The 24824-nt window shown below is 45.0% G+C and overlaps 1 protein-coding gene across 2 annotated transcripts in view; it reads left to right on the forward strand.

The window, feature by feature from the left end:
• LOC109900037 (cytohesin-3) overlaps nucleotides 1-24824 on the forward strand; it is a 49256-nt gene that overhangs the window by 22633 nt on the left and 1799 nt on the right. For both annotated transcript variants that reach the window (XM_020495755.2, XM_031835265.1), the window contains exons 6-12: nucleotides 6111-6191; nucleotides 6361-6473; nucleotides 13382-13530; nucleotides 13613-13724; nucleotides 21645-21721; nucleotides 22240-22311; nucleotides 22840-22994. In XM_020495755.2, the coding sequence (XP_020351344.1) occupies nucleotides 6111-6191; nucleotides 6361-6473; nucleotides 13382-13530; nucleotides 13613-13724; nucleotides 21645-21721; nucleotides 22240-22311; nucleotides 22840-22994 (759 nt within the window). The remainder of the gene's footprint in view (nucleotides 1-6110; nucleotides 6192-6360; nucleotides 6474-13381; nucleotides 13531-13612; nucleotides 13725-21644; nucleotides 21722-22239; nucleotides 22312-22839; nucleotides 22995-24824) is intronic.

The raw sequence follows: 24824 nt of genomic DNA on the forward strand, positions 1-24824 counted from the left end.
CTGAGGTGCACCCGTGACCGGCTCGGAAACCGGATTGCACAGCAGAGAAGGTACGGTGGGATTCGAGATGGTCAGTGATCTGTTTGTTGACTTGGCTTTCAGAGACCTTAGATAGGCAGGGCAGGATGGATATAGGTCTGTAACAGTTTGGGTCCTGGGTCTCCCCCTTTTGAAGAGGGGGATGACCGCGGCAGCTTTCCAATCCTAGGGGATCTCAGATGATACGAAGGAGAGGTTGAACAGGCTGGTAATAGGGGTTGCGACAATGGCGGCGGACAGTTTCAGAAATAGAGGGTCCAGATTGTCAAGCCCAGCTGATTTGTATGGGTCCAGGTTTTGCAGCTCTTTCAGAACATCTGCTATCTGGATTTGGGTAAAGGAGAAGCTGGGGAGGCGTGGGCGAGTAGCTGCGGGGGGGGGGCGGAGCTGTTGGCCGAGGTTGGAGTAGCCAGGAGGAAGGCATGGCTAGCCGTTGAGAAATGCTTGTTGAAGTTTTCAATTATCATGGATTTATCGGTGGTGACCGTGTTTCCTAGCCTCAGTGCAGTGGGCAGCTGGGAGGAGGTGCTCTTGTTCTCCATGGACTTTACAGTGTCCCATAACTTTTTGGAGGTAGAGCTACAGGATGCAAATTTCTGCTTGAAAAAGCTGGCCTTTGCTTTCCTGACTGACTGTGTGTATTGGTTCCTGACTTCCCTGAACAGCTGCATATCGCAGGGACTAGTCGATGCTATTGCAGTCCGCCACAGGATATTTTTGTGCTGGTCGAGGGCAGTCAGGTCTGGAGTGAACCAAGGGTTATATCTGTTCTTAGTTCTGCATTTTTTGGAACGGAGCATGCTTGTCTAAGATGGTGAGGAAGTTACTTTTAAAGAATGACTAGGCATCCTCAACTGACGGGATGAGGTCAATATCCGTACAGGATACCCGGGCCAGGTCGATTAGAAAGGCCTGCTCGCAGAAGTGTTTTAGGGAGCATTTGACAGTGATGAGGGGTGGTCGTTTGACCGCGGACCCGTAGCGGATACAGGCAATGAGGCAGTGATTGCTGAGATCCTGATTGAAGACAGCAGAGGTGTATTTGGAGGGCAAGTTGGTCAGGATAATGTCAATTAGGGTGCCCATGTTTACGGATTTAGGGTTGTACCTGGTGGGTTCCTTGATGATTTGTGTGAGATTGAGGGCATCTAGCTTAGATTGTAGGACAGCCGGGGTGTTAAGCATATCCCAGTTTAGGTCACCTAACTGAACAAACTCTGAAGCTAGATGGGGGCGATCAATTCACAGATGGTGTCCAGGGCACAACTGGGTCGTTAGCAGGCAGCAACAGTGAGAGACTTATTTCTGGAGAGATTCATTTTTAAAATTAGAAGTACGAACTGTTTGGGCATAGACCTGGAAAGTATGACAGAACTTTGCAGGCTATCTCTGCAGTAGATTGCAACTCCTCCCCCTTTGGCAGTTCTATCTTGATGGAAAGTGTTATAGTTGGGTATGGAAATCTCAGAATTTTTGGTGGCCTTCCTAAGCCAGGATTCAGACACGGCAAGGACATCAGGGTTGGCAGAGTGTTCTAAAGCGGTGAGTAAGACAAACTTAGGGAGGAGGCTTCTGATGTTGACATGCATGAAACCAAGGCTTTTTCGATCACAGAAGTCAACAAATGAGGGTGCCTGGGGACATGCAGGGCCTGGGTTTACCTCCACATCACCCGAGGAACAGAGGAGGAGTAGGATGAGGGAGATGGAGTTGATCCCCCCCCTTTGCTGCTATAACAGTTGCCATGCTTCTGGGAAGGCTTTCCACTAGATGTTGGAACATTGCAGCGGGGACTTGCGATCATTCAGCCACAAGCATTAGTGAGGTGAGGCACTGATGTTAGGCGATTAGGCCTGGCTCGCATTCGGTGTTCCAATTCATCCCAAAGGTATTCGATGGGGTTGAGGTTAGAGCTTTTTGCAGGACAGTCAAGTTCTTCCACACTGATCTCGACAAACCATTTTTACATGGACCTCCCTTTTGCACGAGGGCATTGTCTTGCTGTAGTGTTAAGGTTTCCCTTCACTGGAACTAAGGGGCCTAGCCCGAATCAGGAAAAATAGCCCCAGAACGTTATTCCTCCTCCACCAAACTTTACAGTTTGCATTGTGAATTCGGGCATGTAGCATTCTCCTTGCATCCGCCAAACCCAGATTTGTCTGTTGGACTGCTAGATGGGAATGCGTGTTTCATCACTCCAGAGAACAGGTTTCCACTGCTCCAGAGTCCAATGGCTGTGAGCTTTACACCACTCCAGCCGACACTTGGCATTGTGCATAGTGCTTTCATTAAGCTCACGACGAACAGTTCTTGTGCTTTCGTTGCTTCCAGAGGCAGTTTGGAACTCTGTAGTGAGTGCTGCAACTGAGGACAGGCTATTTTTATGCGCTACGCGCTTCAGCACTCGGCAGTCCCATTCTGTGAGCTTGTGTGGCCTACCACTTTGCGGCTGAGCCGTTGTTGCTCCTAGACGTTTCCACTTCACAGCACTTACAGTTGGCTGGGGCAGCTCTAGTAGGGCAGAATTTTGACCAACTGACTTATTGGAAAGGTGGCATGTTGAAAGTCACTGAGCTCTTCAGTAAGACCATTCTACTGACAATGTTTGTCTATGGAAATTGCATGGCTGTGTGTTCGATTTTATACACCTGTCAGCAACGGGTGTGGCTGAAATAGCCGAATCCACTAATTTGAAGGGGTGTCCACATTGTCTGTCTGTCACATTGTAATTACAGATGTGTGTGAGAGAGAACTGATTTTCACGTTTTGCACATGTAAAAACATGTGGTTTTGGAACATTTCACATGTAATGGTACTTCATATGTGATCACATAATTTATCACGTGGATTAATGGTGATTCCCTGAACAGTGGATAGGATGTCACCGGAACATCACAAAATAGTCGCAGTATTGTATTGAGGGGGGGAAAACAATTCTAATAAACTATTATTCAACATGTCGTCACCTGGGATTTGAACCCACAACCTCTTGGTTCACGGCATTCCGATCTTCCTGCTATGCCACAATGTCTGTGTTGACTGATTTTCAAGTGTATTCCTACACTTTTGACTTCAAAGTAAATCTCAGTGTTGTTGAAAAACTATATTTGTCATAGTGATACAGGAATATCATTAATCCAGAATAATATGCCCCACCAACATTAGAACACTATACAGAAAACACTCAAAGTTATGTTGAGAGAATAATCAGATTAACTGATAACTAACTGATAACTAAAATAGCAGTCAGATGGCACTCTGCTGCTCAGTGTAGAGATGTACTATAGGTCATGAATGTGTAGGGGACTTCTGAGAATGCTACAGACTTTGTGGTGCAACAGAAAGATTAGCATACCCCAAATCCCAGGTGGGGTAATATTGTACATTATATTCATAATGTCATTAATGAATATTTTTTTTACACAGCATTCCACTTCCCCTAACCCCCATACAATTTAATTTCTTCCCTTACAAAAATGCTAATTAAATATAATCATATGTATTAAATTTTGTTTCACATGTGAGGACAATAACATGTTTTCACCTCACATTGAAGATTCACATGTGAAATTGGATTTTCACACGTGAACATCGGACTCTGTTTTACATGTGAAAAACTTTTAATTTTGCATCCACAGGTTGTCAAATGTATTTTGCGAGTTAACGTTTTCACGTGTAGTTTCACATTATCACATGTTGCTTTTGCATGTTGTCATGTGAAACACATGTGAATTTCAAATGTTTTTTTCCGTAAGGGAGTGGGCGAGTCTGTCTTGAATGACACAATCAGATGGGGTCTTTGATCAATGTATTAGTAATCTTGTCCTGATTTCCACACTTTTCTTAACTCCTGTTGATACAATACAAGTTTAGATTTTCTCATATTAATGTTTTAAGTGAGATATTGACAAAATTCTGTAGTACATCAATAATACAACTGTTTTTATTAGTATGATTGGTTCTTTAGAAGAGATTCTTTCTTAGATATTTCTCTATTTACTTAACTTTGTTTGGTTGCCTTCTGAAGTTTGAGTGATTTTATTTATATATACACTGCTCAAAAAATAAAGGGAACACTAAAATAACACATCCTAGATCTGACTGAATGAAATATTCTTATTAAATACTTTTTTCTTTACATAGTTGAATGTGCTGACAACAAAATCACACAAAACTTTCAATGGAAATCAAACTTATCAACCCATGGAGGTCTGGATTTGGAGTCACACTCAAAATGAAAGTGGAAAACCACACTACAGGCTGATCCAACTTTGATGTAATGTCCTTAAAACAAGTCCAAATGAGGCTCGGTAGTGTGTGTGGCCTCCACGTGCCTGTATGACCTCCCTACAATGCCTGGGCATGCTCCTGATGAGGTGGCGGATGGTCTCCTGAGGGATCTCCTCCCAGACCTGGACTAAAGCATCCGCCAACTCCTGGACAGTCTGTTGGTGGTTGGAGCGAGACATTATGTCCCAGATGTGCTCAATTGGATTCAGGTCTGGGGAACGGGCGGGCCAGTCCATAGCATCAATGCCTTCCTCTTGCAGGAACTGCTGACACACTCCAGCCACATGAGATCTAGCATTGTCTTGCATTAGGAGAAACCCAGGGCCAACCGCACCAGCATATGGTCTCACAAGGGGACTGAGGATCTCATCTCGGTACCTAATGGCAGTCAGGCTACCTCTGGCGAGCACATGGAGGGCTGTGCGGCCCCCCAAAGAAATGCCACCCCACACCATGACTGACCCACCGCCAAACCGGTCATGCTGGAGGATGTTGCAGGCAGCAGAATGTTCTCCACGGCATCTCCAGACTCTGTCACGTCTGTCACGTGCTCAGTGTGAACCTGCTTTCATCTGTGAAGAGCACAGGGCGCCAGTGGCAAATTTGCCAATCTTGGTGTTCTCTGGCAAATGCCAAACGTCCTGCATGGTGTTGGGCTGTAAGCACAACCCCCACCTGTGGATGTCGGGCCCTCATACCACCCTCATGGAGTCTGTTTCTGACCGTTTGAGCAGACACATGCACATTTGTGGCCTGCTGGAGGTCATTTTGCAGGGCTCTGGCAGTGCTCCTCCTGCTCCTCCTTGCACAAAGGTGAAGGTAGCGGTCCTGCTGCTGGGTTGTTGCCCTCCTACGGCCTATTCCACATCTCCTGATGTATTGGCCTGTCTCCTGGTAGCGCCTCCATGCTCTGGACACTACGCTGACAGACACAGCAAACCTTCTTGCCACAGCTCGCGTTGATGTGCCATCCTGGATGAGCTGCACTACCTGAGCCACTTGTGTGGGTTGTAGACTCCGTCTCATGCTACCACTAGAGTGAAAGCACCGCCAGCATTCAAAAGTGACCAAAACATCAGCCAGGAAGCATAGGAACTGAGAAGTGGTCTGTGGTTGCCAGCTGCAGAACCACTCATTTATTGGGGGTGTCTTGCTAATTGTCTATAATTTCCACCTGTTGTCTATTCCATTTGCACAACAGCATGTGAAATGTATTGTCAATCAGTGTTGGGATCCATTTCAGTAGGCCAGCTCCTCGAGGTATTGGGATCCATTTCAGTAGGCCAGCTCCTCGAGGTATTGGGATCCATTTCAGTAGGCCAGCTCCTCGAGGTATTGGGATCCATTTCAGTAGGCCAGCACCTTGAGGTATTGGGATCCATTTCAGTAGGCCAGCTCCTCGAGGTATTGGGATCCATTTCAGTAGGCCAGCTCCTCGAGGTATTGGGATCCATTTCAGTAGGCCAGCTCCTCGAGGTATTGGGATCCATTTCAGTTGGCCAGCTATTAGAATGCTTACAGACTCTTGCAGCGCTGCTTTGTATGTCAATGAAGGCAGACATATGTCTGGAATTCAAAGGAAAAAGCATCTGCTTGGAAAAAAGAACATTCACAGTGGAAATATTGTTTTCCCCTTCTGGGCTCAACCTGTGTGTGCAACTATTCCATCTCTTCTCCAGGACACTTTATATTCCCTTGATTATATTCCCATTCCTTGCTCTGGAAAAATGCCTTGAGGAAAAAGCATTTCCTGATGGGATTACATGTCCTTGTGTCCCCAGAGATGAGTTTAACCTCGACGTACTACAGGCGTTCGTAGAGCTTCATGAGTTTGCTGACCTCAACCTCGTCCAGGCCTTAAGGTGAGCTATGTGTTTCTCTCATCTAACAGGTAACAAACTGCACAAAACTGGCTTTATAAGGAACTGATGGAGACGTTTATACTTCTATATGGTACACACACAATACTGATATTGAAAATTGTGTTCAATGAGGTGCTAAGTGTCAATGTTTCTGCTCTGTCTGTTGCAGGCAGTTCCTGTGGAGTTTTCGTCTACCTGGTGAGGCTCAGAAAATTGACCGGATGATGGAGGCGTTTGCCTCGCGGTACTGCGGCTGTAACCCTGGGGTGTTCCAGTCAACAGGTCTGATCCTCAGCATTCAACACTGTCTACCTCCCAAATGGTACTTTTGACCAGGGCCCATAGTCGTATACTATATAGGGAATAGGGTGCCATTTGGGACTTACAGATAGTTCATATGTGTTTTAATGTAGCAGCGTTTTGACTGCTGTGGGTCTATGACACCCTCAGCCTTGTTATTCAATTATCACTAATGAATACTTCCTGATATTGATTGGAGACATTTGCCATCTGTCCTGGGTCAAAAGTTCACATGGGGACTGAACAACAAGTATTTAGCCACCAGAACATCCGTCCAGGCGGCCATGTAAGCAAAAAGAAGTATGAAATACACCAGCGTTGGATGAGACTACTGTAGCGCTGTTAGAGAAGAAAGAAAGACTTTTGTTGTGGCACCAGGCAGGTATTTACACTGCTGATATGAAAGGAGTAGGAGAGAGTACTGCTACCAAACACACATCAGCAGAAGAGACTGCCTAGAGTGTAGTCTGTTGGCCAGTGGAGAGGAAGGATAAGACACACCATATAACCACTAGTCACAGCACGGGTAACCCAACCAATAATAATGAATACAGCAATTAGAGGCAACAGATTTTAAAGAACCCAGTCATCAACATTATTAGATTAGCAATATCTGTATTAATTCCCAGAGGGGGGGTGTGGAGTGGGTGTGTGTGGAGGGGGGTGGGGGGGTGGGGGGGGGGGGGTGGAGGGTGTGTGGGTGTGTGTGGAGGGGGAGTGGGTGTGTGTGTTGAATAGCAGGAACCTGGTTACTGAGATTTACTGCCCAAAACCACTACCTTTCCCTGGGATAACTGCGAGAAACCGGTAAATTATAATAAATGATTTATATGAACAGTATGGCTTGAATTAGAACCGTTCAATTATAGCCTATGCAATGTCTAAATCTGACTTCTCTACAGCCCTGCATGATGAATCAATGCTCAGGGTGGGGACAGACCCATCTCAGTATGGAGCACAGTTCACCATACATGTAGAGCTATCATCTCATCATGGTCACTTTTTTTCTTGTGACATGAAGGCCTACATTTGTTGCAGCATAGCCTATGCTACAGTAATATAAAGACTCAATGCGCGTCTAATTTACCCATCTCCATCTGGCTTTTTTTATTGCCTCTGCAGAGTTGAAAAAACAACAACCACAACAACCTATCGCTTGAATATCGTTGCTTTAAAGTGGCGCATGTGTGAGCAGTCTCTCTCTCTCTCACCATCAACTCTAGATTTCCTAGCCTACCTCTTTCAGGTAATACATTCAATGCAGTATTCGCCTTATTACGGTGCCTTGCAAAAGTATTCATCCCCCTTGGCATTTGTTCTATTTTGTTGCATTACAACCTGTAATTTAAGTGGATGTTTATTTGGATTTCATGTAATGGACACACACAAAATAGTCCAGATTGTTGAAGTGAAATGAAAAATAACTTATTTAAAAAAATAAATTTAAAAAAAGTGGTGCGTACATATGTATTCACCCCCTTTTGCTATGAAGCCCCTAAATAAGATCTGGTGCAACCAATTACCTTCAGATGTCACATAGTTAGTTAGTTTGCACACAGGTGGACTTTATTTAAGTGTCACATGATCTCAGTGTGTATATATACACATCTGTCCTGAAAGGCCCCAGAGTCTGCAACACCACTAAGCAAGGGGCACCACCATGAAGACCAAGGAGCTCTCCAAACAGGTCAGGGACAAAGTTGTGGAGAAGTACAGATCAGGGTTGGGTTATAAAAAAGAAAATATCAGAAACTTTGAACATCCCACTGAGCACCATTAAATACATTATTTAAAAAAATATGGAAATAATATGGCACAACAACAAACCTGCCAAGAGAGGGCCGCCCACCAGAACACACAAACCAGGCAAGGAGGGCATTAATCAGAGGCAACAAAGAGACCAAAGATGACTGAAGGAGCTGCAAAGCTCCCCAGCGGAGATTGGAGTATCTGTCCATAGAACCACTTTAAGCCGTACACTCCACAGACCTGGGCTTTATGGAAGAGTGGCCAGAAAAAAGCCATTGCTTAAAGAAAAAAAATAAGCAAACACTTTTGGTGTTCGGCAAAAGGCATGTGGGAGACTACCCAAACATATTGAAGAAGGTACTCTGGTCAGATGAGACTATAATTGAGCTTTTTGGCCATCAAGGAAAATGGTATGTCTGGCGTAAACCCAACACCTCTCATCACCCCGAGAACACCCATCTCCACAGTTGGCGGCAGCATTATGCTGTGAGGATGTTTTTCATCGGCATGGACTGGGGAAACTGGTCAGAATGATGGATGGTGCTAAATACAGGGAAATTCTTGAGGGAAACCTGTTTCAGTCTTCCAGAGATTTGAGACTGGGACAGAGGTTCACCTTCCTTCAGGACAATGACTCTAAGCATACTGCTAATGCAACACTCGAGTGGTTTAAGGGATAACATTGAAATGTCTTGGAATGGCCTAGTCAAAGCCCAGACCTCAATCCAATTGAGAATCTGTGCTATGACTTAAAGATTGCTGTACACCAGCGGACCCCATCCAACTTGAAGGCGCTGGAGCAGTTTTGCCTTGAAGAAAGGGCAAAAATCCCAGTGGCTAGCTGTGCCAAGCATATAGAGAAATAACCCAAGAGACTTGCAGCTGTAATAGCTGCAAAAGGGTGATTACTTTCACAAGCCACTGTATGCATAACACACAATTAATTAGCTAAATATAAGTTTTTAACCTCTGTCTCTTGCGCAATACACAGGCACCTGTGCTCCGCTGGCCGCTCTTTAGACTAGAATAGCTAGCTGGACATTCTATTTTTTTTGCATTTCTTCCAATAGACTTGGAAGAGGGACGCAAGTTCCTTTTTTTCTGACTGTTAAGTGCAGCAGCCAATAACTCACGGGTCATCAAAAAGGAGGACCAAGGCACTCTTCATATAATTAATTAAAAACCCTTTATTTGTATGGCATGTTCAATGTAAACAAAGATTAATAACTGACGCGTTTCGGCTGCATGGTCTTCGTCAGGGGGAACTCACAGGTAGTTTGAAAAAGAAGCTAACTCGCGATGGTGGTATTTTTATAGCATTTATTTATTCTGACCCATAACCATTCAATCTTTGAAGAGAAGTTTAAGCATCTCATTCTATTTCTATTTTATTCAAGGATGACATTTAGAATGAGGAAGTTAAGGACAACGAAACATTTAATTTAACTGTTGGATGGAATGAAGCAACAATGGAGAGAGGTAGGCTAATAACATTTGGGGAAATATTATGAAGTGTGTGTCAGATATATACACACACACACAAAGTTGAAGTCGGAAGTTTACATGCATTAAGTTTACAGTCATTAACTTGTTTTTCAACCACCCCACAAATGTTTTAACAAACTATAGTTTTGGCAAGTCTGTTAGGACATCTACTTTGTGCATGACACAAGTAATTTTTTCCAATAATTGTTTAGACAGATTATTTCACTTATAATTCACTGTATCACAATTCCAGTGGGTCAGAAGTTTAGATGCACTAAGTTGACTGTGCCTTTAAACAGCTTGGAAAATTTTCCAGAAAATGTCATGGCTTTAGAAGCTTCTGATGGGCTAATTGACCTTATTTGAGTCAATTGGAGGTGTACCTGTGGATGTATTTCAAGGCCTACCTTCAAACGCAGTGCCTCTTTACTTGACATCATGGGAAAATCAAAAGAAATCAGCCAAGAACCTCAGGAAAAAAATGGTAGACCTCCACAAGTCTGGTTCACAATCTCAGCAAAAAAAGAAAAGTCCCCTTTTCAGGACCCTGTCTTTGAAAGATAATTAGTAAAAATCCTTCATTGTAAAGGGTTTGAACACTGTTTCCCATGCTTGTTCAATGAACCATAAACAATTAATGAACATGCACCTGTGTGGTGGAATAGTGGCGTTGTTACCCCACTCTTCCACCAAGGCACCTGCAAGTTCCCGGACATTTCTGGGGGAATGGCCCTAGCCCTCGCTGATCATGGCAGAACACTGACATTCCTGTCTTGCAGGAAATCACGCACAGAACGAGCAGTATGGCTGCTGGCATTGTCATGCTGGAGTGTCATGTCAGGAAGAGCCTGCAGGAAGGGTACCACATGAGGGAGGAGGTTGTCTTCCCTGTAACGCACAGCGTTGAGATTGCCTGCAATGACAACAAGCTCAGTCCGATGATGCTGTGACACACCGCCCCAGACCATGACGGACCCTCCACCTCCAAATCGATCCCGCTCCAGAGTACAGGCCTCGATGTAACTCTCATTCCTTTGACAATAAACGCAAATCCGACTCCTGGTGAGACAAAACCGCAACTCGTCAGTGAAGAGTCTTGTCCACTGTCCAGCAATGGTGGGTTTGTTGCCGGTGATGTCTGGTGAGGACATGCCTCACAACAAGCCTACAAGCCGTAAGTCCAGCCTCTCTCAGCCTATTTCCAGACAGTCTGAGCACTGATGGAGGGATTGTGCGTTCCTGGTGGAACTCTGGCAGTTGTTGTTGCCATCCTGTACCTGTCCTGCAGGTGTGATGTTCGGATGTATCGATCCTGTGCAGGTGTTGTTACACGTGGTCTGCCACTGCGAGGATGATCAGCTGTCCGTCCTGTCACCCTGTAACGCTGTCTTGGGCGTCTCACAGTATGGACATTGCAATTTATTTCCCTGGTCACAGCTGCAGTCTTCATGCCTCTTTGCAGCATGTTCACGCAGATGAGCAGGGACCACGGGCAGCTATCTTTTGGTGTTTTCCAGAGTCCGTAGAAAGGCCTCTTTATTGCCCTTACTGTGACTTTAATTGCCTACCATCTGTAAGCTGTTAGTGTCTTAAAGACCGTTCCACAGGTGCATGTTCATTAATTGTTTATGGTTCATTGAACAGGCATAGGAAACTGTGTTTAAACCCTTAACAATGAAGATCTATGAAGTTATTTAGATTATCTTTGGAAGACAGGGTCCTAAAAAAGGGGAGTTGCTTTTTTTTGCTGAGTTTATATGCATCAGTCTACTAATTATACAAATGGGCACTATTATATTTCAAAATTGAAATCAAATCCGCTAGCCTATACTTGTAACTTTGTAGGCCGCATGTGCTGCACCAAAATCACGTTCTCTTCTGCTTTATCATGATTGGAATTGATGTGTGTAATTCCAGTCCATATAATACAGTTCACACTCAAAGATTAGCCAACTGGAGGTAGTTTAATTTATTTACGCAACAGAGCATATAGTTAGCTATATCTATGGGTTTTTGTTTTTCTGTTGTGCGTAATGTGCAGTGGCCTATATCATATATGTATTGAATAACGGCACAATCATTTGGGCTTGGACTCATTAAATGTTGTTAATGTAGGGTTCCTCAGCCTGAGGTAGTATCAGGTTTGTTAATGTAGGGCTCCTCAGCCTGAGGTAGTATCAGGTTTGTTAATGTAGGGCTCCTCAGCCTGAGGTAGTATCAGGTTTGTTAATGTAGGGCTCCTCAGCCTGAGGTAGTATCAGGTTTGTTAATGTAGGGCTCCTCAGCCTGAGGTAGTATCAGAATACAAATAGTCCGGGTAACCATTTGATTACCTGTTCAGGAGTCTTATGGCTTGGGGGTAAAAGCTGTTGAGAAGCCTTTTTGTCCTGGACTTGGCACTCCGGTACCGCTTGCCATGCGGAAGTAGAGAGAACAGTCTGACTGGGGTGGCTGGGGTCTTTGACAAATTTTAGGGCCTTCCTCTGATACCGCCTGGTGTAGAGGTCCTGGATGGCAGGCAGCTTAGCCCCAGTGACGTACTGTAGTGCCTGTAGTGCCTTGCGGCCGAGCAATTGCCGTACCAGGCAGTGATGCAACCAGTCAAGATGCTCTCGATGTTGCAGCTGTAGAAACTTTTGATGATCTCAGGACCCATGCCAAATCGTTTTAGTTTCCTGAGGGGGAAGAGGCTTTGTCGTCCCCTCTTCACGACTGTCTTGGTGTGTTTGGACCATTCTAGTTTGTTGTTGATGTGGACACCAAGGAACTTGAAGCTCTCAACCTGCTCCACTACAGCCCGTCGATGAGAATGGGGGCGTGCTCGGTCCTCCACAATGTTTCTAGTAAATCATAAGAGCCAAAGTTTGAACGGCCCCAACCTGTTCCAAACACATTGGGAGTAGAACGAAAAAACAGGCTAATTTATAACTTTTATAATCTAAGCACATAGAAAATGACCACGGCTTCTGTAATGAGTGGCACACACAGAACTGCTGCCCGACCTCTCTGACAAAGGGACAGAAGAGCCATATCTACATCCTGCTTCCTGACAGCTGGTGCGCTCTTAAAGTGGCAGCGCGCGTACCCGGTTACCTTCAGACGAGTCCCGTGACACTTGTGGGGGTCTTAGAGAAAAAATCTTGAGCTAAAATGTACAGATTTTCATGGGGATTTTATTTTTTTATTTTTACGGTGTGTCAATTGACTCTATGGGGATATATTACTTAAAGATATTGAGTCTCTACTAGTAGTAACAGTAGACTACTCCCTGCTGGGCCACCAGGTTGATCTACTGTAGTGAGTCTCTACTCGTAGTATCAGTAGACTCCTCCCTGCTGGGTCACCAGGTTGATCTACTGTAGTGAGTCTCTACTCGTAGTAACAGTAGACTCCTCCCTGCTGGGTCACCAGGTTGATCTACTGTAGTGAGTCTCTACTCGTAGTAGTGTCATGCATGCAGGGGGGCAGAGGAGAAGAAAAGTTGTTTATTGTTATTAGATCAATATTCAGATATAATTGATATTAACCACACAATTCTTCCCAAAACTCATGAATTGACTAGTGTCTGGCGTCCTTGGTTAACCTCAGTGAAAGGCAGAGAGATGTCTGAGGTGTGTATCAGTACTAAATATTCATTACTTCTCTCCCTCCTGTAGACACCTGTTATGTGCTGTCGTTTGCCATCATTATGTTGAACACCAGCCTGCACAACCCCAATGTCAGAGACAAGCCCCCTGTAGAGAGATTCATCTCCATGAACAGAGGTATCAATGAGGGAGGAGACCTGCCAGAGGAACTACTCAGGGTGAGAGTGTGCGTGTGTTTGCGTGCGTGTGTAGAGCAAATGTTTTTTCCATTACTCAACCTTTTTGTATTCTATTTGACAGAAATTATTTGACAGCATAAAAAATGAGCCCTTCAAAATCCCAGAGGACGATGGCAACGATCTGACACATACATTCTTCAACCCTGACAGAGAGGGGTGGCTACTGAAATTAGGTGAGTGACGACCAAAGAATCCACATCTTGGTTCACCAACATAACTCCAAGTATTCTATATCCTATCCTTTTTCACTACATTTTTGTGCAGATGGCTATGATCTCAGGATATGATCTAATGTTAGCAATGTGAAAAACAACTCATATTATTTCTGCACTACTGTCTCAACCTGTCTTTTCTCTCTCACTCCAAGCATGGTCTGTGTGATTCAGCTGCTTCTCTCTGTCCTTGGTTTATGCCCTTACTGTTAAATGTGCCCTCTTGTTTTCACTCACCCTCTTTAACTTGTCACCTTTCTGTTCTGTGACTGGCTGTTTCTTCTTACTCTGCACTAGGAGGTAGGTACCTCTCCTCGATCCCAGTAGAAGTTGCCCCTAACTACTGATACAAGGTCAAATACAGTGCCTTGCGAACGTATTCGGCCCCCTTGAACTTTGCGACCTTTTGCCACATTTCAGGCTTCAAACATAAAGATATAAAACTGTATTTTTTTGTGAAGAATCAACAACAAGTGGGACACAATCATGAAGTGGAACGACATTTATTGGATATTTCAAACTTTTTTAACAAATCAAAAACTGAAAAATTGGGCGTGCAAAATTATTCAGCCCCCTTAAGTTAATACTTTGTAGCACCACCTTTTGCTGCGATTACAGGCTGTAAGTCACTTGGGGTATGTCTCTATCAGTTTTGCACATCGAGAGACTGAAATGTTTTCCCATTCCTCCTTGCAAAACAGCTCGAGCTCAGTGAGGTTGGATGGAGAGCATTTGAACAGCAGTTTTCAGTTCTTTCCACAGATTCTCGATTGGATTCAGGTCTGGACTTTGACTTGGCCATTCTAACACCTGGATATGTTTATTTTTGAACCATTCCATTGTAGATTTTGCTTTATGTTTTGGATCATTGTCTTGTTGGAAGACAAATCTCCGTCCCAGTCTCAGGTCTTTTGCAGACTCCATCAGGTTTTCTTCCAGAATGGTCCTGTATTTGGCTCCATCCATCTTCCCATCAATTTTAACCATCTTCCCTGTCCCTGTTGAAGAAAAGCAGGCCCAAACCATGATGCTGCCACCACCATGTTTGACAGTGGGGATGGTGTGTTCAGGGTGATGAGCTGTGTTGCCTTTACGCCAAACATAACGTTTTGCATTGTTGCCAAAAAGTTCAATTTTGGTTTCATCTGACCAGAGCACCTTCTTCCAAATGTTTGGTGTGTCTCCCAGGTGGCTTGTGGCAAACTTTAAACAACACTTTTTATGGATATCTTTAAGAAATGGCTTTCTTCTTGCCACTCTTCCATAAAGGCCAGATTTGTGCAATATACGACTGATTGTTGTCCTATGGACAGAGTCTCCCACCTCAGCTGTAGATCTCTGCAGTTCATCCAGAGTGATCATGGGCCTCTTGGCTGCATCTCTGATCAGTCTTCTCCTTGTATGAGCTGAAAGTTTAGAGGAACGGCCAGGTCTTGGTAGATTTGCAGTGGTCTGATACTCCTTCCATTTCAATATTATCGCTTGCACAGTGCTCCTTGGGATGTTTAAAGCTTGGGAAATATTTTTGTATCCAAATCCGGCTTTAAACTTCTTCACAACAGTATCTCGGACCTGCCTGGTGTGTTCCTTGTTCTTCATGATGCCCTCTGCGCTTTTAACGGACCTCTGAGACTATCACAGTGCAGGTGCATTTATACAGAGACTTGATTACACACAGGTGGATTGTATTTATCATCATTAGTCATTTAGGTCAACATTGGATCATTCAGAGATCCTCACTGAACTTCTGGAGAGAGTTTGCTGCACTGAAAGTAAAGGGGCTGAATAATTTTGCACGCCCAATTTTTCCGTTTTTGATTTGTTAAAAAAGTTTGAAATATCCAATAAATGTCGTTCCACTTCATGATTGTGTCCCACTTGTTGTTGATTCTTCACAAAAAAATAAAGTTTTATATCTTTATGTTTGAAGCCTGAAATGTGGCAAAAGGTCGCAAAGTTCAAGGGGGCCGAATACTTTCGCAAGGCACTGTATATTGGTTAAGGTTAGGATTGAGGGTGGACGTAAACTGATCCAAGATCTGTTGTTAGGGACAACTTCTTCTCCCAACCTTCCCTCCCTCATCCTGAGAACCCATGCTAACATGTAGACCAAGCGGTTAATCTTCTTAGTCAACAGATGTATTAGCTGCTAGCTGGTTAGTCTGTTTGTTTTTCCAGCCCATGTGACCTGACCAGGAAAAACTCAGGGCCCTAGTTATTATAGCATCTAGCTTAAATAAGGCCCAAGGAAGGGGTGCATCTATTTCATTTTGGTCATGGGTTTGCACTTGGAGAATGTGTTCTGTATGCTACAGTATGTGCTGATCTTGTGGTGTTCTGAGTTCCTCCTGCTGCTGCCCTCCAGGCCTGAAACATATCCTGCTGCTGCCCTCCAGGCCTCAAACACATACTGCTGCTGCCCTCCAGGCTTCAAACACATACTGCTGCTGCCCTCCAGGCTTCAAACACATACTGCTGCTGCCCTCCAGGCCTCAAACACATACTGCTGCTGCCCTCCAGGCCTCATACACATATGCTGCTGGTGCCCTCCAGGCCTCAAACACATACTACTGCTGCTGCCCTCCAGGCCTCAAACACATACTACTGCTGCTGCTGCCCTCCAGGCCTCAAACACATACTACTGCTGCTGCCCTTCAGGCCTGAAACACATACTACTGCTGCTGCCCTTCAGGCCTCAAACACATGCTGCTGCTGCTGCCCTCCAGGCCTCAAACACATGCTGCTGCTGCTGCCCTCCAGGCCTCAAACACATACTACTGCTGCTGCCCTCCAGGCCTCAAACACATACTACTGCTGCTGCCCTCCAGGCCTCAAACGCATACTACTACTGCTGCTGCCCTCCAGGCCTCAAACACATACTGCTGCTGCCCTCCAGGCCTCAAACACATACTACTGCTGCCCTCCAGGCCTCATACACATATGCTGCTGGTGCCCTCCAGGCCTCATACACATATGCTGCTGCTGCCCTCCAGGCCTCAAACACATACTACTGCTGCTGCTGCCCTCCAGGCCTCAAACACATACTACTACTGCTGCTGCCCTCCAGGCCTCAAACACATACTGCTGCTGCCCTCCAGGCCTCAAACACATACTGCTGCTGCCCTCCAGGCCGCTGCCCTCCAGGCCTCAAACACATACTACTGCTGCTGCTGCCCTCCAGGCCTCATACACATATGCTGCTGGTGCCCTCCAGGCCTCAAACACATACTACTGCTGCTGCCCTCCAGGCCTGAAACATATCCTGCTGCTGCTGCTGCTGCCCTCCAGGCCTCAAACACATGCTGCTGCTGCCCTCCAGGCTTCAAACACATACTGCTGCTGCCCTCCAGGCCTCAAACACATACTGCTGCTGCCCTTCAGGCCTCAAACACATGCTGCTGCTGCTGCCCTCCAGGCCTCAAACACATACTACTGCTGCTGCCCTCCAGGCCTCAAACGCATACTACTACTGCTGCTGCCCTCCAGGCCTCAAACGCATACTACTGCTGCTGGTGCCCTCCAGGCCTCATACACATATGCTGCTGCTGCCCTCCAGGCCTCAAACACATACTACTGCTGCTGCTGCCCTTCAGGCCTCAAACAAATACTACTGCTGCTGCCCTCCAGGCCTCAAACGCATACTACTGCTGCTGCCCTCCAGGCCTCAAACACATACTGCTGCTGCCCTCCAGGCCGCTGCCCTCCAGGCCTCAAACACATACTACTGCTGCTCTCCAGGCCTCATACACACATGCTGCTGGTGCCCTCCAGGCCTCAAACACATACTACTGCTGCTGCCCTCCAGGCCTCAAACACATACTACTGCTGCTGCCCTCCAGGCCTCAAACACATACTACTGCTTCCTACTTCCTCCTATCTGTGTGTGTCTCAAATGGCCTCCTATATAGTGCACTACTGGTGAGAATAGTGCACTATATTGTAGAGAACAGAGTGCCATTTGGGATGAAACCCCTGTCTATCCATTGGGATCCCCCTCTTTCCATCCCACCGGCTGCGCATGCCAGATAATTTGAGTTTGTTTCCCACTCAAAGTTGCATGCATTACATCTGTATGCTCATTTTAGCATCCTTTTAGAAGGAGCTGCCTGTTAGTCACCTTGGATTTTATGATGTAGTTAAGTAGTCATTACTGCAGCCTGTCAGGTAGTTACATGGGTCATTACTGCAGGTAGTTAAATGGGTCATTACTGCAGCCTGTCAGGTAGTTACATGGGTCATTACTGCAGCCTGTCAGGTAGTTACATGGGTTATTACTGCAGCCTGTCAGGTAGTTACAGTGCCTTTGGAAAGTGTTCAGACCCCTTGAATTCTTTCACATTTTTGTTAAGTTATTATTATTATTCTAAAATAGATATTTTTTTTCCCGCTCATTAATAATGACAAAGCAAAACCAGGTTGTTTTAGAAATTTGTGCTAATTCATAAATGTGTAAACTGATTATATTTACATAATTATTCAGACCCTTTACTCAGTACTTTGTTGAAGTACCTCTGGCAGCAATTACAGCCTCAAGTCTTCTTGGGTATGACGCTACAAGCTTGACACACCTGTATTTGGGGAATTTCTCCCATTCTTCTCTGCAGTTCTGTCAGGTTGGATGGGGAGCGTCGCTGCACAGCTATTTTCAGGTCTCTCCAGAGATGTTCGATCAGGTTTAAGTCCGGGCTCTGGCTGGGCCATTCAAGGACATTGAGACTTGTCCTGAAGCCACTCCTGCATTGTCTTGGCTGTGTGCTTAGGATTGTTGTCCTGTTGGTGGAAGCTGAACCTTCACCCCAGTCTGAGGCCCTGAGCACTCAGGTTTTCATCAAGGATCTTTCTGTACTTTTGCTCTGTTCATCTTTCCCTCAATCCTGTCTAGTCTCCCAGTCCCTGCTGCTGAAAAACATCCCCACAGCATGATGCTGCCACCACCATGCTTCACCGTACGGATGGTGCCAGGTTTCCTACATAAGTGACGCTTGGCATTCAGGCCAAAAGGTTCAATCTTGGTTCAATCTTGGTTTCATCAGACCAGAGATTCTTGTTTCTCATGGCCTGAGAGTCTTTAGGTGCCTTTTGGCAAACTCCAAGCTGGTTGTCATGTGCCTTTTCCTGAGGAGTGTCTTCCGTCTGGCCACTCTACCATAAAGGACTGATTGGCGGAGTGCTGCAGAGATGGTTGTCCTTCTGGAAGGTTCTCCCATCTCCACAGAGGAACTCTAGAGCTCTGTCAGAGTGACCATCGGGTTCTTCACCTCCCTGAACAAGGCCCTTCTACCCCGATTGCTCAGTTTGGCCGGGCGACCAGCTCTAGGAAGAGTTGATGGTTCTAAACTTCTTGCATTTAAGAATGACGAGGCCACTGTGTTCTTGGGGACCTTTAATGCTGCAGAAATGTTTTGGTATCCTTCCCCAGATCTGTGCCTCGACACAATCCCGTCTCAGAACTCCACAGACAATTCCTTCGACCTCGTGACTTGGTTTTTGCTCTGACATGCACTGGCAACTGTGGCACCTTATATAGACAGGTGTTTGCCTTTCCAAATCATGTTCAATCAATTGAATTTACCACAGGTGGACTCCAATAAAGTTGTAGAAACATCAAGGATAATCAGGATGCACCTGAGCTCAATTTTGAGTCTCAGCGAAGGGTCTGAAATACTTATGTAAATAAATTAGCAAATTTTCTTAACCTGTTTTCGCTTTGTCATTATGAGGTATTATGTGTAGATTGCAGAGATTTTTTTAACCTTAATCTAATTAGGATAAGGCTGGAACATAAAATGTGGAAAAAGTCAAGGGGTCTGAATACTTACCAAAGGCACTGTATATACAGTACCAGTCAAAAGTCATTCAAGGTAAAAAAAAAAAATTACAACTATTTTCTACATTGTAGAATAATAGTGAAGACATCAAAACAATGAAATAACACATGGAATCATGTAACTAAAGAATTGTTCAATCTAAAATATATTTAGATTTGTTTTTCGAAGTAGCCACCCTTTGCCTTGACATCTTTGCACACTCTTGGCATTCTATCGACCAGCTTCATGAGGAATGCCTTTCCAACCGTTTTGAAGGAGTTCCCACATGCTGAGCAGTTGTTGCTTGCTTTTCCTTCAGTCTGCAGTCCAATTCAACCCAATTTGAGATGGTTTAGGATGATGTCGGGTGATTGTGGAGGCCAGGTCATCTGATACAGCACTCCATCACTCTCCCTCTTGGTCAAATAGCCCTTACACAGCCTGGAGGTGTTTTTGGGGTCATTGGCCTGTTGAAAAATAAATGATGGTCCCACTAAGCGCAAACCAGAAGGGATGGTGTATCTCTGCAGAATGCTGTGGTAGTCATGCTGGTTAAGTGTGCCTTGAATTCTAAATAAATCACAGACCGTGTCACCAGCAAAGCACCATCACACCACCACCTCCATACTTCACAGTTGGAACCATACATGTGGAGATCACCCGTTCACCTACTCTGCATTTCAAAGACACGGCGGTCCAAAAGAATCTCACATTTGGACTCATCAGACCAAAGGACAGGTTCCCACCGGTCTAATTTCCACTGCTCGTGTTTCTTGGCCCTGATCTACCCCCTAAAGTATAGTAATACAATAGTAATCAGAATAATATTACTTACAATTACATGGATTATTGACTGCTTGCATCATTTTGGTTTAATTAACAAACTCATAATCCTTAATCTGGACAACTGTAGAGAATTATCTGCATTTATCTGTGGACAAAGGCTTGACTCAAGGAGAGAAGAGTTAATGCTAACTCCATATCGTGAGGAGATATTCTTCCTGAAAAAAATGCAGTGTCTGAGAATTGTATCTTGTTACTCAATCTGTTCCTCACACTCCCTGGTTGGTCAGACAGACTGGCTTCCCGGTACAGAGAGGGATTTGGCCAAGTGAAAAGAACTGAGTTCAGACTATGACGAATGCTTCCATGAAGTGGGTCCACATCCACATTTTGTATTGATTGTTTGTACTTGAACAGGAATTTAAACAAGTAAACTCATTGCAGTAAACTCGCTTAGTGTATTGTTACAGAAATGCAGAATGAGTAATTGTCCCTCTCTTTTCACTTTATATCTGCAAAATAATGAAATAAAATTAAGATGTATCACTTTTAAGAGGCAAATGTCTTTATTATGCAGTGGGCTGGGTATACAGTGATGTCAGTCTGAATGCATTGCCACCCCTGACCAATGAACCACGCTCCACAGCTCCGGCCTTATTTCTGGGATTTCTCCCCAAATTGAACCCACATTTTGACTGTTTTCACAAGCAAAACCTGCACTGCTTTGGGACCTCTAGGGAGGCTGAGGGGCGGGAGGGGGGATATTGGGCCCCTGATTAAATCAGCCTAATGGACAGACTGCCAATCAGATAGGAAGAGTACCCTAAGGTCTGAGGGCTGGACTATAGGCTAGTCTGTCTGTCTCAACATTGAGTCTCAAAGGAAATGTTCATAATTGCTGTTGCAGTTTGCACTGAAATGAGTCTATGAGAAAGGCTTTGCTGGTTGCTGAAAGGTTGACATTAAGCAGCCTCCATCTAAAGCCTTTCCCATAATATTGTATAGGCCCAAGAGTTTCACATCCACATGCCATGCTAGGGTCTATTCAGGAGGGAGAAATAGATTGCCTAGAACAGATATCATTGTCATGTAGAATATAGAGAATTAGGTCAACTCTATACATTACGGTTAGTATTGCAGATAGAAATGTATCACCTCATTGGCTGTGTAGCCGACAGCACTGCATCTCTGCATGGCCATTGGCTCTTCTGTCTGTGGTTTGTTATACAACATGTCTCTCTTTGAGGATGTAACTCTTGTTACTCAACATGTCTGGTATATTTCTCTACAGGTGGAAGAGTGAAGACCTGGAAGAGACGGTGGTTCATTCTGACTGACAACTGCCTGTACTACTTTGAATACACAACGGTAAGTTAGTGTAGTTTTATCAATGAGAGACCTCTGTAGCAGATGCAGCCTGGCCCTTTGACCTAAATGCACCATGGTCCAGCAATTAACACGATGCATGGAACCATCTGGGAGGTCTGCTGCACATCTGGCATCGCCCAGACCCCCCCCCAAATCACCCTATACACACTGATGAGAGTACAGCCCCAACACACCACAGCTTAGAGCCCAGTCCCTGGACGTCCCCTCCCTGCTGTGTTCTCTCATTAAGAGAAAGACCGGGCTGTTCTGTTCCTCAAGGTCTCCTCAGCCCCCAGACACAATAGAAACCCACTGTAGGATTGGGTTACTTCTCCCTTAAGTAACTTCCTCGTACAATAGAATATTGTCCGAATATTGCTGATTTATACACACTTATGTGAATAAAACACACATTACAATTTTTTTGTTATTGAACCAGCAGCACAAAACAATTGGCCTGTAAGTATATGCTGTGTGCCTACATATTAAATAAATGAATGTGTTCTTCACGTCTGCAGGACAAGGAACCTCGTGGGATCATTCCTTTGGAGAACCTCAGTATAAGAGAAGTGGATGAGCCCAGGAAACCTGTAAGTTCCTCAAAACATACTGAAACACTTTCTAAGAAAGGACTAATAAAGCACTGAACACTTCTAGTCCCTCTTCACCGGGACTAACTGTCCCTCTTCACTGTAACACTCTTCACCGGGACTAACTGTCCCTCTTCACTGTAACACTCTTCACCGGGACTAACTGTCCCTCTTCACTGTAACACTCTTCACCGGGACTAACTGTCCCTCTTCACTGTAACACTCTTCACCGGGACTAACTGTCCCTCTTCACTGTAACACTCTTCACCGGGACTAACTGTCCCTCTTCACTGTAACACTCTTCAACAGGACTAACTGTTCCTCTGCACTGTAACACTCTTCAACAGGACTAACTGTTCCTCTGCACTGTAACACTCTTCAACAGGACTAACTGTTCCTCTTCACTGTAACACTCTTCAACAGGACTAACTGTTCCTCTTCAGCGGGACTAATTATTTGTCTTCACTGTAACTAGTTCTGTACTCTCATCTCACTCTCTCTCTCTTTTGGACGCTGTCGTCCAATCAGAACTGTTTCGAGCTCTACAACCCCAACCACAAGGGTTCGTTGATCAAGGCGTGTAAGACTGAGGCGGACGGCCGGGTCGTCGAGGGCAACCACACAGTGTACAGGATATCAGCGCCCACCACAGAGGAGAAGGAGGAGTGGATCAAATCCATCAAGTATGTTTTTGTCTATAACCCCCATAAGGTTTTGGGAGTTTTACCCCCATGTAAACACAACAGATATTACTCACCAGGGTCCAAAGCCCATAGTCATCTGCTAGGAGACACCAGTGAATCTCAACGATTCAATGGCAAAGCTAGGATTAAACCAGTATGTATGTATCCACTGACACTTCTTTGAAGATGGGTTGGTCTTCACACAAAGCACCATGACCATGTGTGAACTCCTTGATGTAACTGTGTGACAGACTAACCCATATGGCTGAGAGGCTCACTTTCTCAGTGTGCGGTAGACAAGTCTGGGCTCAGAGTTGATCTGAGCTCTCTGGAGGTTAAATGGGTTTCTGTTTGATAAAGCCCTGTAGAGTGTCCTGTAGGCAGGAGCGCTAGAACACACATGCTACACTCTCTCTTTCTAGCATTCAGTCTCAATTTGTTCCTCTTCGTGTTTTTGCAAAATCCACACTATTTATCAGGCACCACTGCTGTTTAGTTAAGGAGAGAAGGAATGATGAAAGTGCTGTTAAATTGGACCCAGAGGGTGATTGATCATTGCTCCTCTCAGCAGTGCTTTCCAATGATCAATATCTGCTGTGAAATCATATTATATGATGCTCTCATCAGGCATGAAGATATAGAAACACCATTAGGATTGAACGCTGGGTTTCCATTAGAACCAACAGAATAGATTTTTCTGCTCGTGCCACCTTACTGGCAAGCTTGTTTGGATGAAGTGGATGCAATACACAGGGGAACATGATGATTATGTCAACTTTAGTTCTGCAATTATCATAACTTTAGATGGGGTGTTGGAAAATGAGTTTACAGTGGGAGAATTGGGAAACCAGTGCCAATCCTAGTCCATACCAGCCCTGTATGAAATCTTAGCCGTAGGTCAACTTTATAGGCCTCTGCATTGTGTTGTAGCTGTCAGACTGTGCAGAAGAGGCCAGACCTGGGTTGCTTTACCTCACATACATACATACATACACCCTCTCTGTACTCTGAGTCCGCTTCAGTCTCCCCTGTGGTCAGCATGATACACACACCGAACGACCATCCCAGCATGTCCTGTGTTCCTACTGCCAGGAAAGCAGTGAATTACTTAGCCCTACTACAGTCCCATTGGATGCAAGGCTTGGACCTCTATGGGTTTTCCCCTCTGCAGTTTCCAAGGGAAAATATGGGTGTATTAAACTATTCCCTCGCCTGCTCATGAAGGGCAGGTCTAGTTTCAACTGTTCTGCCTTATTATTATTCGACCATGATGGTCATTTATGAACATTGAACATCTTGACCATGTTCTGTTATAATCTCCACCCGGCACAGCCAGAAGAGGACTGGCCACCCCACATAGCCTGGTTCCTCTCTAGGTTTCTTCCTAGGTATTGGCCTTTCTAGGGAGTTTTTCCTAGCCACCGTGCTTCTCCACCTGCATTGCTTGCTGTTTGGGGTTTTAGGCTGGGTTTCTGTACAGCACTTTGAGATATCAGCTGATGTACGAAGGGCTATATAAATAAATTTGATTTGATTTGATGAAGGGTAAAGCTGGGGAAACTATTCCCTCGCCTGCTCATGAAGGGTAAAGCTGGGGAAACTATTCCCTCGCCTGCTCATGAAGGGTAAAGCTGGGGAAACTATTCCCTCGCCTGCTCATGAAGGGTAAAGCTGGGGAAACTATTCCCTCGCCTGCTCATGAAGGGTAAAGCTGGGGAAACTATTCCCCTGCCTGCTCATGAAGGGTAAAGCTGGGGAAACTATTCCCCCGCCTGCTCATGAAGACGTACATAGGCTACTGTAATACACAACCGTTGTCTATTTTTCATA

The sequence above is a fragment of the Oncorhynchus kisutch genome, linkage group LG11, assembly GCF_002021735.2.
Source record: "Oncorhynchus kisutch isolate 150728-3 linkage group LG11, Okis_V2, whole genome shotgun sequence".
NCBI lineage: Eukaryota > Metazoa > Chordata > Actinopteri > Salmoniformes > Salmonidae > Oncorhynchus > Oncorhynchus kisutch.